At 41.5% G+C, this 15,986-nt stretch overlaps 1 protein-coding gene across 11 annotated transcripts in view; it reads left to right on the top strand.

Moving 5' to 3' along the window:
- The window catches only part of NDEL1 (nudE neurodevelopment protein 1 like 1), a 54,949-nt gene that overhangs the window by 21,444 nt on the left and 17,519 nt on the right, over window positions 1-15,986 (top strand). For 3 of the 11 annotated variants that reach the window (XM_017531481.2, XM_037739597.1, XM_037739600.1), the window contains exons 1-6: window positions 2,031-2,226; window positions 2,935-3,052; window positions 9,816-9,913; window positions 11,240-11,393; window positions 12,281-12,429; window positions 15,331-15,467. In XM_017531481.2, the coding sequence (XP_017386970.1) occupies window positions 3,023-3,052; window positions 9,816-9,913; window positions 11,240-11,393; window positions 12,281-12,429; window positions 15,331-15,467 (568 nt within the window). In that variant the 5' untranslated portion in view covers window positions 2,031-2,226; window positions 2,935-3,022. Of the gene's footprint in view, window positions 1-2,025; window positions 2,227-2,934; window positions 3,053-9,815; window positions 9,914-11,239; window positions 11,394-12,280; window positions 12,430-15,330; window positions 15,468-15,986 lie in introns of those variants that run through there. The other 8 variants (XM_037739599.1, XM_017531482.2, XM_037739594.1 and 5 more) reach the window with 7 other exon arrangements.

The following is a 15,986-nucleotide window of genomic DNA, read 5'->3' as shown; positions in this document are numbered from 1 at the left end:
TTGAGCCACCGCGCCCGGCCAGAATACATGTTCTTATAGGGACTCTTTTCAAACTGATTTCTTATCTATCTTGGTGCTTCAAGCTAGATCCTGTTCAGAAATATTATAGCAAGTTAGAACACATTTATTTTGGTGCCAACATTTATTTTATTTTTTTAGAGACCGGTGTCTCACTATGTTGCTCAGGCTGGTATTGAACTCCTGGGCTCAAATGATCTGATCACCTGAGCCTCCCAAAGTGCTGGGATTACAGATATGAGCCACCATGCTTGGACTTGTGCAAAAAAAAAAAAAAAAAATTGAAATCCATGCATAGTTTTTTCATAATATGCATATTATTTATAGTATTCATAATCGGCATATATAATATTTACCCTTCCCACAAACCCCATTAATCCATTCTCTAATCTTTATTGATTTGGATACCTCTTACAATCCATCTTGCATTGTTCATGTTTATCACCATCTCCCTCAAAAGCATAAACTAGGCCTCCTAGACTTACTTTGCTTTCACCTTGAGGCATGTCTTACACATTATTTTTGTGTTCACACCCACAAATTCAATTCTAAAAGCACTGAAATTAGGAAGGATTACATTGGGTCCAGCATGGAGGCTGGCGCCTGTAATCCCAGGACTTTGGGAGGCTGTGGTGGTGGGAAGATTGCCTGAAGTCAGGAGTTCTTTTTTGTTTTGTTTTTGGTTGTTTGTTTGTTTTAGATAGAGTCTCACTCTGTCACCCAGGCAGGAGTCTAGTGGTGTGATCTCGGCTCACTGCAACCTCTGCCTCCTGAGTTCAAGCAATTCTCCTGCCTCAGCCTCCTGAGTGGTTGGGATTACAGGTGCCTGCCACCATGCCCAGCTAATTTTTGTACTTTTAGTAGAGGCGGGGTTTCTTCATGTTGGCCAGTCTGGTCTCGAACTCCTGGCTTTAAGTGATTCACCTGCCTCGGCCTCTCAAAGTGCTGTTATTACAGGTGTGAGCTGAAGTCAGGAGTTCTTGACCAGCCTGGGTAACATAGTAGACCCTGTCTCTAAAATAGAAAAGATTACATTGTACATTATACAGCAAAAGTTCTTAAACTTGTTTTAAAAATGTAACTCTTCCTTTAAGTTTCCACTCTCTATGTAAGTTGCGTATCCCTCTTTTTGTTTTGCTCTAGTATCTCCTCCAGCCTGCTTCCAAGTCCGCTAGGGAATACACACGTATACACACACACACACACACGTACGTGTTTACATACTAAAACACATAAACATTAATAATGCAAGATGGATTGTAAGAGATACCTTTTATATATTTTATATACATAAAAGATATGTAGGTCTCCATTTCTTGGGGGCCCTGGGGGGGGGAGAAAGTCACACAAATACACGGATATATATGTGAATATATATCCGTGTATATGAATATATGCTCAGATACATACAATATATAAACGGGCAAATATGAAATCCTCTTGGTGCCAACGAATCCATTCATTTATTCATCAAATATTTGAGCGTCCACTTTGCCTAGAATCAAGTTATTTGTTGGGATGAGCAAGGCATAAGAGGTTCTAGCTCTCATAAAACTTAAAATTCTCCAGGAGGAAGACACAAACAAGTATAAAATTTAAGCAGTGGAAGTGCTGTAAAAACAACACAGCTTTGTGAGCGTGGTGAAGAGGGAACAGAATGCTCCTGGTGTTCCATTGGGTGTTCGGCAGGCGGAATGGAATCGGAGGTGAACTATGAGCCGAGATTCATTTTATAAACGGGAACACTGACACATGGACACTTGAAAGGCCTTGGTGGCCGTAAAACTAAAGACAGGATCCCATCTGTCTTGGTGCCACTCTCCCGAATAGCAGTTTCAGGGAACGGCAGAAGCCGAAAGCAGCCGGTCGTGAGGCCTAGAGGCGCCTGCGCAAAAGGACGCCTTCAATTTGACGTCAGCGCGTCGGGCTCTGGCCCGCCCCGGGTGACACCAGCTCTGCCCCGCCCCGCTCTGCCCACTAGCGCGCTACCGCGCATGCTCCGAGCCCCGCCTCCGTGCGTCACAGAATGGCCTCGGACACCCAGGCAGCTCCTGACGTGTCGGGGAGGAGCCGGGCGCGGAGGTGCGCGGAGTGGAGCTCGGGGCTGCGGAGGGGAGCCGAGCTGAGCGGCTGGGCGGGCCTGGCCAGGCCAGCGTAGCGGAGTCGTCGGTCGAGCGGCGGCGAACATGTGCTTTTGACACATTGGAGGTGAGCCTGCAGCGCGGGGCCGCTCCCTAAGGGGCTGCGCCGGGCTGGCGGCGCCGAGGCCTGCCCTTGGGGAGCCCGCCCGGCCCGGGGCCGTGTCTGAGGCTCCGCCGGGGCAGACGCGGCGGGGTTCTGGGGCGAGTAGCCGGGGACAACTGTTCCAACCGCTCTAACTGTCCTCTTCCTTCCCTGTTCCTACGTTGGCATCCCAGGGACGCCTGCAAGAGAACGAGCCCTACGGTCTCTGGAGGATGTGTCCCGTTCCGGGGTGGGGTGAGGGATGGCGGTGACGGAGGCCAGGACGTGGCACCGTGAGCCGGGGCGCTGGCGGCGCAAGGAGTGGCCCAGTCGGAGGTGCAGCGGCGCGCCCAGCCCTCCTCCTCCTCCCCTCTCCCCGAAATTCCTTCAGTTGCGAGGGTGGCTTGGAGCCGGGTTGGATTTTAATCTCAGAGCTTCTTTCCCATGGGGGGCGAGAGCGCGAGCAGCCCACGTTGGGCTCGGATTGGCATTCCCCTGACTTCCGCCCCAAACTGCTAATCATTCTCCACTTGGAGTCGGGAAAGTGTCACCTACGGGCTCGGGTTACTTGTGCTCGCCTCTTTTCTTGCTGTAACCCACGAGATGACCCTTTTAAGTTTTGCAGAGGAAGTGAGAGTTGAAATCACTACTGATTATTACCTTCTATTTACGTAGCGCCTTTACACGTTTCAGAACACTCTTCCTATTTCTTTTGAACTGCATCACCTGGTGGTTGCAACTGATTATGTTATCGCCATTTGGATAGAGACATTCAGCTGGGATGGGGGTAATTAATTTATACAACCAACTGGTGAGTTGCTTAGCGTGGATCGTAATTTACGTTTCTAGGCTCGGAGTTCTGGTTTCTTTTCGTGGGATTTTTATATCCTTCTCAGCTACAAAACAAGGCAGAAAATGTGATTTGCCAAAGATATGCCAGAAGCTGGTAGATTACTTATTCGATTATTTTTGAGCAAACTCACCTAGGATAAAAACTGCTGCTCAGTCATCAGAAAAATCTTACTGTGAAGCTTGTTCAGGAGTTGCTGGTTAATTATTTTGTCTGATAAATTGTGTTGCACTTAATGTGCTTAAAAGATAGGGTAATGACTTTGCTAAATCGTGAAGCTGATGGGCACCATGAAGCGTTAAGTTATGGGCTGAAGAGAAGTAAACTAAGAGATACATCTTCTGAATTATTAAGATTATTGTTATTTAAAATTAGAGTGTATGAGGAACAAAGAAAATCTTTGGCCAGCCCTGGTTAGAGTTTGACTTGATCCAGATAGAAGTTGCTAAATCTTCTGAAGCTGTAGTTCTTTTGATTTTTTTTTTTTTTTTTTTTTTTTTTTTTGGGAGATGGAGTCTTGCTCTGTCGCCCAGGCTGGATTTTTAAAATTAAATAAATCGAAGTTGGATAAGGAGCTTAAAATAAGTAGGAACCTAGTAAAACTTAGATCTTGCTTTCATGACATCTGCAAAACAACTTATTTTCATTGTAAACCATGCCTAGATAAATTTGGTTACTAAAGCTTAAAATTGCTTCTGACGTAAGTTTCTGAACACTCCATAAAGTAGAAAAAATAGTCTAATAAAATCAAAGAGAGACCATGTTTATGATCAACTTTGAAGAGTTAAAAATTCTGTAAATGTCACCTTTGACAGTAGTAGAATTTCAGTAAAAAGGAGTGTATTACCAACAGTTTTGAAAGAACTCTTCCAACCTCACTAGTCCATTTTACAACTGTTAACAAGAAACAGTATTATTTAAAATAGATTATCTTACCATTGTACAAAGAGTAATTCCTTGTAAGTAAAAGGCATTTTGGACAGGCTGTTTTAAACCCAAATGAGTTGATTGTTGCTAGATTTCTGAAGGTCATACATGGTATGGTAATGCTTTTTGTAAAAATTGTCGTGCCTTTTGAGACTGTTGGTATTGAGACCTGGTATTAAAGATGGGGTGGGGGCAGGAGAGAATAATACATAATTATCCATTTTCATTCTAGTTTCAGAAAATTGTGAATGTACCATTAGAAAATTGTTTTAGCAATATGTTTTCTATATTGGCTAACTTTCTATAGCCTGAATATCTCTAGTTACATAGTTTCAAATAACACAGTGAACACATTCTCCCAATGTAACTTGAAGCAAACTGAACAGACTGTAAAACAGTCCCTGAAACTGTCTTTTGAGTAGCTGCAGTGGTAGCAAATTTTGTTATTTGTAAAGAATCCGATTTTTATTTTTACTTTTTTGGAGACAGGGTCTCATTTTGTCACCTGGAGTACAGTGGCGTGACTACGACTTACTGCAGCCTCAACTCTCTGGACTCAAGTGATTCTCCCACCTCACTCTTACGAGTAACTGAGACCACAGGTGCATGCCACCATGCCCAGCTCATTTTTGTTAGAGATGGAGTTTCGGCATGTTGTCCAGACTGGTATTGAACTCCTAGACTCAAGTGACATTCCCATCTCAGCCTCCCAAAGTGCTGGTATTATATGCCTGAGCCACTATGCCTGGCCAGAATCTGATTTTTGAAAAGGATAAATCTCATAGGTAAAAAGTAGGGTGATAGAGCTGGATAATACCAGTTAGGAAGCAATAAAAATGAGGTGTGACCACAAAGTAAGAAGTTTTTGCTTTGTTCTTTTTTTTTTTCTTTTATTCGAGACGAAGTCTTGCTCTGTCGTGTGAGATGGAGTACAGTGGTGCGATCTAGGCCCACTGCAACCTCCTTCTCCCAGGTTCAAGTGATTCTCCTGCCTCAGCCTTCTGAGTACCTGGGATTACAGGTGCTCGCCACCACACCTGGCTATTTTTTTTTTTTTTTTGTATTTTCAGTACAGATGAGGTTTCAACATGTTGGCCAGGCTGGTCTCAAACTCCTGACCTCAAGCGATCCGCCTGCCTCAGCCTTCCAAAGTACTGGGATTATAGGCATGAGCCACTGAGCCCAGCCTGCTTTTTTTTTAGTGTGGCTCATAAAGGTTATTCCAAAAAAGTAGTTTTGGAAATGTTTTTCAGCAATGGTGGTATCACTGGAATATATAGCTTCCTGAAATGATTAATTTTAAAGAATCATTTGATGTTTTAAATTTTGAAGCCTGTTTACTTTGTGGTCATACTTGGAAGATCTGCTGTTGAACTACCAGTTTTTAATAGTTTGATGAACATGTTTTTCTTTTTTTTCTTTTTGAGATGGAGTCTTGCTTGCTCTGTCGCCCAGGCTAGAGTGAAGTGGTGCAGACTCGGCTTACTGCAACCTCCGCCTCCCAGGTTCAAGGAGTTCTCTGCCTCAGCCTCCTGAGCACCTGGGATTATAGCCTCCCACCACCACGTCTGGCTAATTTTTTGTATTTTTAGTAGAGACAGGGTTTCACCATCTTGGCCAGCCAGGCTGGTCTTGAACTCTTGACCTTGTGATCCACCTGCCTTAGCCTCCCAAAGTGCTAGGATTACAGGTGTGAGCCACCACACCCAGCAAACATGTATGTTTTTACCATGTGCCGCGTTCTGTCCTAAGTACTTTACAAATATTAACTCACTTCATAACTTCATTTTAATGATTATCCCCATTTTACAGCTGAGGAAACTGGGCACCGAATAATTAAGTAACTTGCCCAAGGTCACCCAAGTAGTGAATAGATGCATCAGTAGAGTCAGAACTTCCAGGTCTGACTTCAGACCTGGGCAGTTTGGCTTCAGGGTCTGGGCTCTTAACCACTTTGCTGTGCTGCTCCTATGACTTATTCTTGGTTAAATGTTTTAAATTGGTTTGATCTGGAAGAGATGATCGTCCTTTTGGTAAATGATATCTGACATAATACTGTTGTATAATATAAGCATGTTGTGAAAGTAGCCTGTCGATTAGAAAAGTTGCGGTCAACACTCAATTCACATAAGATTTAGCAAGAAAATAAAGAATGTGGCCGGGCATGGTGGCTCATGCCTGTAATCCTAGCACTTTGGGAGGCCGAGGCGGGTGGATCATGAGGTCAGGAGTTTGAGACCAGCCTGGCCAACGTGATGAAAACCTGTCTCTACCAAAAATACGAAAATTAGTCAGGTGTGGTGGTGGGCACCTCTAATCACAGCTACTTGGGAGGCTGAGGCAGGAGCATTGCTTGAACCTGGGAGTCGGAGGTTGCAGTGAACTGAGATTGTGCCACTGCACTCCAGCCTGGGCAACAGAGTGAGACTCTGTCTCTAAAAAAAAAAAAAAAGAAAATAATGTGTGTGAAGTAAAATAATTTTGCTAGAATTATTTGACACTGAATGTAAATAATTGAACAAAGAGGATGCAAGGGCTAGAACTGGATTCTCAAGAAGTTTCATGCAAAAGGCTGTTTAAAACCTGAGTTATCAGGAGGGGGCACTCATGGGAAAGTTGGTGGTTGTATTAAGAGTATGTCCCTGTTCAAGAACCAAAAATCAGAGACAAATGGATACTCGCACTATATCTAGAGGTGTAAACGATGCTATTCCGCAGGGATCTCTACTTGACTAAACGCTCTTCAAAGCATTAACTGCTGGTAGGTCCTCTGATACTATGTAAATGGGTCAAAACCAGCAAAAAATACCCCCACACAGAAATGTTTTGAAGTGTACTCCTGAATAACATTTGTAGGTTCAAAACAATTGTAACTCTTTTTGTAGAAGAATTGGCTTCACATTTCAAACACCTTCAAATGTTAGATACTAAGGAAGGCATCTAACAGTCATTAGAAACTTCTGTAACAGCATCCGTTCATGGGCCACACTATTGGCAATATCATCACATGCTGCACAGCAACAAAGAAAACTGAAAACTCAAAAGGAAAATTATCCAACCAGCGAGTAAAATGTTCAGTACAGAAGTGGCACTAGCCACTTGGCCCCAGAAAGGCAGATTGGTATATCTAGGGACAATATAAAGCATGACAAAATACTTAAGGAACTGAGATGGCTGCCAAATGATTGTAGGTTAACAAGGCAAGAAATCATCACTTTGGGAAGACCAAGGCTGAGAGGTATTATCAAAGGCTACAAAACCAGAGGGAATACAGTTTTTTGTTCACCAAATCCTGGGAGCTTCCAAGAGGTCAACACATGGGACCTAGGGCAAAGTTAAGACCAAAAACAGGAAGTTCATTGATGGCTACAAAGTTATGGAACTTATCCCAGCTGCTTCACATAAGGTAAAATCAATAAATTTTAGACTTGAAATCATTAACTTACAAAATGTTTTGTATATGGATCAGGACTTTCTTCTGCTGCTTTTCTCCTGAGCTTTTAAATTGCTCTTTTTCTTATTGATAGTAGAGTAACTTGTCGTCACCACAACCTCAAACATATCTAGCCTCTCACTCATGCTGTATGCTCTCTGTTCTGTGGGATCCTTGATTTTTCTTGGTGTCATCCATCTGTATGAAGCATTCTATGGGCCCAATGGACTAGGCTTCATCCTGGGACTTGTCTTTATTGCAGTCCTAGGTTTCAGCCCCTGTTTCCTGCATCCTGTGCTGTCCAGGTCATGGTTTTCTCCCTTCTTTTGTGCTTGTCTCAGGAAGTGTGTAGGAGGTAGCCCTCCTGACTTTTTAAGCCTTTGTCTAGTACCTCCTGAGTTCTTGTATAAGAAAAAAATCTTCTCATTTCCTCAGTTGTCTGTTTCCTGTCAGTTCAGTAGGTCCTAAAATTTTCCTATTCATGCTACTGGGTTTTCTTATTTGTCGGGTGGCTCTTGGTTGTCCATTTATATTTCAGGGTCGGACAATGATGATTTGAGGTAGCTAGTGTGCAGTGGTGATCTCCAGGGTTCTTCCCAATAAATCCCATCAGCTCCCTTTTCTTTGATGCGGAGCCTGTACTGAGCCTATGTAAGTGACTGAATGTGGCTGCCTGTGTATCAGATTAATAATTGTGTCTAACTGATGATAGGTTTTCTAATACTGATTTAATATATGGTGGTACATTGTGAGGTAGAAGTAAACTACCCACACATCTTTTTGCTTACTCCATTCCTGAAGTAGGAATTCAGATGTTAATAAAGTGGTACTTTGAAAGTAAAGAGGGAATAATGAAAGGATGATTATAAATCAGTTCAGATATTTATTTTAGAGATAGGGTCTTGCTGTGTTGCCCAAGCTGGAGTGCAGTAGCACACTTGTGACTCACTGCAGCCTCAAAATCATGGCTTATTGCAGCCTCACTGCTTCTGGGCTTAAGCAGTCCTCTTGCCTCAGCCTCCCAATGTGTTGGGATTACAGGCATGAGCCACCATGCCCAACCTTAATTCAAATATTTATTGAACTTCTGCTGTGTTCCATGTTTGATGATGTGGAGAGATTTAACTTTTAAGTTTGCTAAACCTTCCTGAGTGGCTTGTGCTAGATAAACTCCAAGTTCTCTGCATCTCCAGGTTTTATTAATTTACTTTTAAAGCTGGTCTTAATTTCTTGCTGCCTAGTATGGATTAGATTGAATCAATTATGCTTTAATTCAGTAAACATCATAGAGTATCCACTATTGTGCAGGCATTGGGCTGAGACGGAACTAAATAAGTCAACCTAACAGGTGACACAAAAGGTATAAGCAAATGCATTGCTCTGTGGTAATTATATCAGTGAAAGCGTGTGTAGGGTATAGAGGTAGCAAAGAGTGCAGGAGGTTTTAATGCTGTCCAATTGAGGGCAAGAAAACCTCTCTAGAAAAGATGACAACTAGGTTTTAAGGATGAATAGAAGTTTTTCTAGTTAGGGGAGCAATTCCAGGTAGAGAAAACCTGGAGTGGGTTTTCCAGACCTGAAGTAGCATGGTGTGTTAAGATAGTTTTGAACAGTAGTGCTGTAATATAAAGTGGGATGCTTGGGAAGGGGAGTGCTAGGAAACTGTAGGCATGACTCTAGAGTGAACCTGATGATCGGTTGGGAGTTTTAGGTAGCTAGTCCAAACGTAAGTTCATTAAATCGCTTTTACCCCTCTCTGAATGCCGTGGGAGAAGAACCAAGATGAAAGAGAGATCACTGAAGTTGGAGATTAGTGGCCTTTTGGAAGGAAGCTTTGGACTTCAAAGATAATTAACAGGAAGTTTTTAGAAATTTAATCTTAGTAAATTATTGGGAACGTGGTGCCTTATTTTCTAGTAGGGTCACCTGGCATACAATGTTCCATGCAGCTGTTTTGAAGCAATTGTACACCTGGGAAGGGCATGCATGTGGTAGCAGCATCTCTGACAATCAGCTTGTTTCTGTCTCCTGATTCCCAGAAGACCACTTGGCTTTAAACCAACTGCTGGAACTCTGTGTGCATCATGATTCTGTTAGCCAAGTCACCCAGCACCTGTGCTGCAACCGAAAGTGCCTCATGTTGCTTTGCATGAAAGAACCTTTGTTAAGACCTCATTCACAATATTGGTGGTCCCTGAGAGGAGCAGTGAAGTGGCTTACATGCCTGAGTTACAAGAGAGTTGACCACTAGAATCTCTCATGTTTTACTCCCTCCACAATGCTGCAATTTATTGTTGTCCCAGATTTTATGCTTTTGCTTAGATTTCTCTGTTCTCTAATTTGTTTGTCTTTAATGTTTCACAGGCTTTCTTGATCATGGATGGTGAAGATATACCAGATTTTTCAAGTTTAAAGGAGGAAACTGCTTATTGGAAGGAACTTTCCTTGAAGTATAAGCAAAGGTAATGTTGAAAAGCACACTAAAAGTAGGGGAGGGCATTTGAAATGCACCATGTCTTGTTTGTATATTTTTCTTTTTAACATAAAGCTAAATTTAGAATTGCAGATTTATGATTCTAGGATTGAGACTCTAGAAATAGTCACCACATTTTTTGTATTTAAGTAGTATAAACGTGCTGTAAGTCTTTATATTGTTCAAATTATTAAAATAGTAGGAAAACGGTCATTTATGATTTCTTCTGATCATTTGCTTTCTTTATGCTTTTTAGGCCATCTTTGGCCTGCTTTGCGTGCACTGATTCTGCCTCATCATTTTGGTCATTTGGAGATTCTGATAAGCTGTCTAGGGCTCCGTAGAACAGATTACGTTCTCAGGCAAGCATGATCAGTGTCTAGAGCCAGCAAAGCTTTGAGGGAGGGGGAGAAGCTTCAGGGGCATGGAATGTTTTATACAATTTCAATTATTTGGTTGGGAGAACTTTTAGATAAAAACCTTTTGCACCAAAACTTGCCTCAAATTTCTTTTTTTAAAATGGGATCTTTCTAAATATTGATACATTTTCCTATTTTGGTTAACAGAGTTTACTAAGTCTTATCAAACCTTTTACTTCTCTTTCATTATTATCAACGAAGTCAGTTTTTCTGTTGTGCCAGTGGATATGAAAGGTGTGTATCTGTGGCAGGGTTCTTAATCTTTTTCTGTGTCATAGATGTTGTAATAGGCTGGGGTAGCCTATGGACTTCTCAGCATAATATTTTTAAATGCATAGAATAATAGAATTACAAAGGAAATCAACTATGTTGAAAAAAGTTATCTAATTTATGGCATAGCAATATGTACTTCTCTATTAATGCATTAAGTAAAAAAGATACAGAAGTGAATGTAATAACTACCTAATTTTGAAATAGCCATGAGAATAAGTGATATTTAGAGATAGATGCAGCAATTCTGTTGTGACATGAAAATATCTGTGATTTCTGTTGAATAAAGTAGAAGGAAATGCCAAATTTCTTACTTTAATGAAAGTAAAGATGGATTTTTCTCCCATCCGAGTTCTGTGGTGGAAGAAGTTAAGGGTATTGAACCATGTAGACTTACTTTTCATAAATATTGTAATCACTGACTTGTGACTGCTTTTTGGGCTTGTAAGTAATTTTCATTGAACCCTGAATATATACAGTAAGAGATGGAAAACAGATTGTCTTTAATATATTTTATGAGAGCATTAGCATTCAAGCAAAAATTATCGAATTGCTATATAATCATCTCCAGGACCATTCTTGTGGTTCTTACTATAACTCATCTTTCCCACTTTGTTTCTGATTAGCTTCCAGGAAGCTCGGGATGAGCTAGTTGAATTCCAGGAAGGAAGCAGAGAATTAGAAGCAGAGTTGGAGGCACAATTAGTACAGGCTGAACAAAGGAATAGAGACTTGCAGGCTGATAACCAAAGACTGAAATATGAAGTGGAGGCATTAAAGGTAATGGCAGCAGTAGAAGCTGGTGTCTGTGTTGGGTTTAATTAAAATCAGAAGTATATTTTTCAGGTGCTTAAGAGCAGCAGGTGATAAAAAGTGATTTTTAAAAAAAAGGCTTAAAGTGAATTTTTGAATAAAATGTTTTCTTTCATGGAACCAAAGGAAAAGGTGGTTTAGGGTTTAGGAGTTCACTTAGAAACCTTGTAGCTGTCACTTTTCTAGCTATACTGTTCTAGCTGTATTATATTGTAGTTCCTGTACTTTTCAAAAGCTGCCTGCTTATTTGTTTTGACAGAGTACCTCATTCTGAAGTATGTTTACAATTATATTTATAGGAAATAGGGATTTATTTCATTATTGTTCATAGCTCTTTCAGTTTTGGAGTTTAGTTTGGATTAAAGATTTTCCTTCTAAAAAAGGAGTTTTTAGGAGCAAAAGGATTAATCCTTTTCTCCGCCCTTCAACATCTACTGTAGCCACATATTTGAGGGTGTTTAGTGTTTGGGGAATAGGTGGGTTTGGGGAACGCTGGGTGGGAAGGTAAAGGGTAGGGAATCTAAACTCTGTACTTACCCTGGGCCGCATTTAGCCTGAAAACCCAGAGGTTTCCCCAACAATTTTGGGGATTTTGAGGCAAGGGCTTTTTTTATATTACTTCTTTTCAGAGAGATCGTTATCGGGTTTCTTTCTGAGAGGAGAATGGTCAAGAAAATTTAACATGAGTTTAGGCACTTAGAATGAATGTGTGATTTAGTTGTTTTTAAAATAATTGTTACAAGAGTGTGAGTAAATTCTTTGGGTTCTACCCCTACCCTTTTAACTTGAGTTACATCTTTATTAAAGAGGACCGTATATTAATGACACGTACTTTCCTATACTGATGCCTTCAGGAGAAGCTAGAACATCAGTATGCACAGAGCTACAAGCAGGTCTCAGTGTTAGAAGATGATTTAAGTCAGACTCGAGCCATTAAGGAGCAATTGCATAAGTATGTGAGAGAGCTGGAGCAGGCCAATGACGACCTGGAGCGAGCCAAAAGGTAAACGAATGACTGCATTTTGTTAGAAAAAAACGAAGTTGATAATTAGTGGTTAAAATCTTTATTGGGCTTTTCCCCCAGATCTTAGTCCCAGAACATTCCCTTTTGGTTTTTCATGTCACCTGTAACTCATCATATGGAAAAGAACCCCAAATCCTCATCTCCCAGATAATGCCCTTCACAGCTTTGTTCTTCAATTTTTCCTTTTTCCTTCATATGCCATTGTTGATCTTACTGGTTTTGTTTTTTTTGAGACAGGGTCTTACTCTGTCACCCAGGCTGGAGTGCAGGCATAGAGTGTGTTATTTATTTAATTCATGTACTCTAATTTTTCTTTTTAGGGCAATAATAGTTGCCCTAAAAAGTAGCATGATCTTGGCTCACTGAAACCTCTGCCTCCCAGGTTCAAGCAATTCTTGTGCCTCAGCCTTCCAAGTAGCTGTGATTACAGGTGTGCACCACCACACCTGGCCCATTTTTGTATTTTTAGTAGAGACGGGGTTTTGCCATGTTGGCCAGGGTGGTCTTGAATTCCAACATCAAGTGATCTGCCTGCCTCGGCCTCTCCATGTGTTGGGATTACAGGCGTGAGCCACTGCACCTGGCCTGGGTTGTTGTTTTCCTAAACTGTCTCGTGCCTTCCTCCATCTTTCCTCTGTGTTCTTAACACTTCTGTACTTCTTGTAGGTCCTCACATCTTGTACCTGGTTTCTGTAGTTATCTTCTAGCTGATCTATCTTTATATTTCTATTCCTTTTTCTTCTCTTGTGTTTTAATACTGACTGATGAATTTTCTTAAAATGTTGATTTCAGTTCAAATTTTCTGAGCAGCCTACAGTGGCTTGCTATTACTGTTGCCAAACTTTCATGGATCTGTAATTATTTGTTTCTTAATCATTCCAAACTTAATTCCTATTACTTTATAGTTGTTTCCTGGTATTTTCTTCCTATTTATGCAGTGAGTCTTAAGTGACTGATGTGATGCTAAACGTACAGACCCAGAGCTAGTCAGGTCACTACCCTTGGGGGTGACACATAAGTACATTCACTGTGTTAATAGCCCAGTAAAAAGAAGTGGGCAGGCTGCTCAAGGGCATAGAGGAAGCAGCAGGCAGAGCAGCTGGGGGAATTTGGGAAGCCATTGCTGAGTCTGTAAGGAAGAGTAGACGTTAACCAGGTAAAAAGACAGGTGCAGAGGCAGAGAGGCAGGAAAGTGCTTGAGGTATTCATATTTGATCTTTTTTTTTTTTTTTTCCCGAGATGGGAGTCTTGCCCTGTTGCCCAGGCTGGAGTGCAGCGTCTCCGTTTGCGCTCACTGCAACCTCTGCCTACTGGGTTCAAGCGATTCTCATGCCTCAGCCTCCCTAGTAGCTGGGTTTACAAGTGTGTGTCACTATGCCTGGCTAATTTTTGTATTTTTAGTAGAGATCGGGTTTTGCCATGTTGGTCAAGCTGGTCTCGAACTCCTGACCTCAAGTGATTTGCCCACCTCGGCCCCTCAAAGTGCTGGGATTACAGGCATGAGCCACTGCCCCTGGCCCATATTTGACATTGATTCATGTGTATAGTGATAGCGTGGCTGAAGGAGATGAGCCTGGAAGGTGGTTGGGGCCAGACTGTGAACAACCTAGTAGGCTATGTTTGAAAGTCACTCTCTACGCAATGGAGAACTCATTAATTTTGTTTTTTAAACAAAGGAGTAATATCAGATTTTGATTGGAGAAGATAATAATGAGGAATTGGAAGTAGGGAGGAGGTGTAAAGACCATTTAGGGGTAACCCAGGTGATGAATGAAGAATTCAGGCAGAAGATTGGAGGAGGTTGGGACAGAAGGTTGAAGAAGAAATGGATATTTTGGCAATTGGTAGGAATTGATAAAATTAGATGTGGCTTTAAATTCTGACTTGAGGTGAAGGAATTTTATTTCTATAGCAGATTGCACATAGTGTGAGACATAGAATAGGTGCATGTTAATGTTTGTTGAATGAGTGTCTGAGAAGTCCAGGAAGAAAAGGGTTGGCGGGAGGTAAATGGAGTGGGACAGTTAGTGGTGGAGGGTCTTGACTGCAAGTTGTTCAGGTTCCTGGCATTTTGAACAAAGAATTGGACAAAACACACAGCAAAGCAAGGAAGGAATGAAGCAACAAAAGCAGAGATTTATTGAAAATGGAAATACACTCCCCAGGGTGGGAGCGGGCCCAAGCAGCGGCTCGGGCCCTGGTTATGGGATCTTCTGGTATCCAGATACCCTCTAGAGGTTTTCCATTGGCCACTTGGTGTATACCCCATGCAAATGAAGTAGTGGCCCGTGATCAGTCTAATTAATTGGTTAATTGGTTGCAGAGGGCAACCAATCAAAGGCTGAAGTGAAGTTACAAAGTAACACCCTATGCAAATGTCTGATTGGTTGCAGAAAGCAAAGAGTAGCCTCTGGGCCTTTCCTTACTTAGGTGTGGAAAGTTTGGATTTTCCTTTTGATTTAGTTCTAGGAAGTCAGTGTGAGTTGGCCTTAAGTTCCCTGACTTGGGACTTAATGTTTTAAACAAACTCTTATATATATATATACATGATAAGTGTTGAAAAGTTTTCTTTCTGAAAATGTGTGAACTTAATTTTGTATTGTGTTCAAAATATAGTGTTAGATATAAATAGTGTAACAACTAGCCTATCTGTAGGGAACATTACGGAATAGATGGGAATTTAAGAGAATATATTGAATATATTGCCCAAATGATAGAGACACTATGTGCCAGCAGTGGTCAGGAAGGGGCAAGATCATTTTCTTTGGATGGGGCCAGCCTGGCTAGGTCAGGAAATGTCACGAGATAAATGACAGCTTTCATTTGTACTGTCTGTTTGCACGTGTTATTTAATTCATGTACTCTAATTTTTCTTTTTAGGGCAACAATAGTTTCACTGGAAGACTTTGAACAGAGGCTAAATCAGGCCATTGAACGAAATGCGTTTTTAGAAAGTGAACTTGATGAAAAGGAATCTTTGTTGGTCTCTGTACAGAGGTTAAAGGATGAAGCAAGAGGTAAAATTTATAACTTAAAGAATATAGTTGACCCTTGAACAATGTGGGTTTGAACTGTGTGGGTCCACTTTGACTTTTTTTTCAACCAAACACAGAGTGAAAATACAGTATACACAGCATTCAAAACCCTGTATACGGAGGACTGACTTTTCATATTTATGGGCCAAGTGTGGGACTTGACTGTGTGCCAATTTTGGTGTAGGTGGGGGTCCTAGAACCAGTCCCCATGTATACTGAGGAAAAACTGTCATCCCTTACCTTACTGTCCCTATGCTAGAAGCAGCTTAGGGTCAACTTTTTCAAAGCTATACTATTTTTTTTTTTTTTTTTTTTTTTTTTTTTTTGAGATGAAGTCTTGCTCTGTTGCCCCGGCTGGAGTGCAGTGGCACGATCTCTGCTCACTGCAGCCTCCACCTCCCAGGCTCAGGCAATTCTCCTGTCTCAGCCTCCCGAGTAGCTAGGATTACAGGTGCCCACCAGCATGCCCGGCTAACTTTTGTATTTTTAGTAGAGACCGGG

The sequence above is a fragment of the Cebus imitator genome, unplaced genomic scaffold, assembly GCF_001604975.1.
Source record: "Cebus imitator isolate Cc_AM_T3 unplaced genomic scaffold, Cebus_imitator-1.0 Scaffold72, whole genome shotgun sequence".
Classification (NCBI taxonomy): domain Eukaryota; kingdom Metazoa; phylum Chordata; class Mammalia; order Primates; family Cebidae; genus Cebus; species Cebus imitator.
Note: the sequence above shows the minus strand (reverse complement) of the source record. Positions and strands in the feature narration are given on the sequence as shown.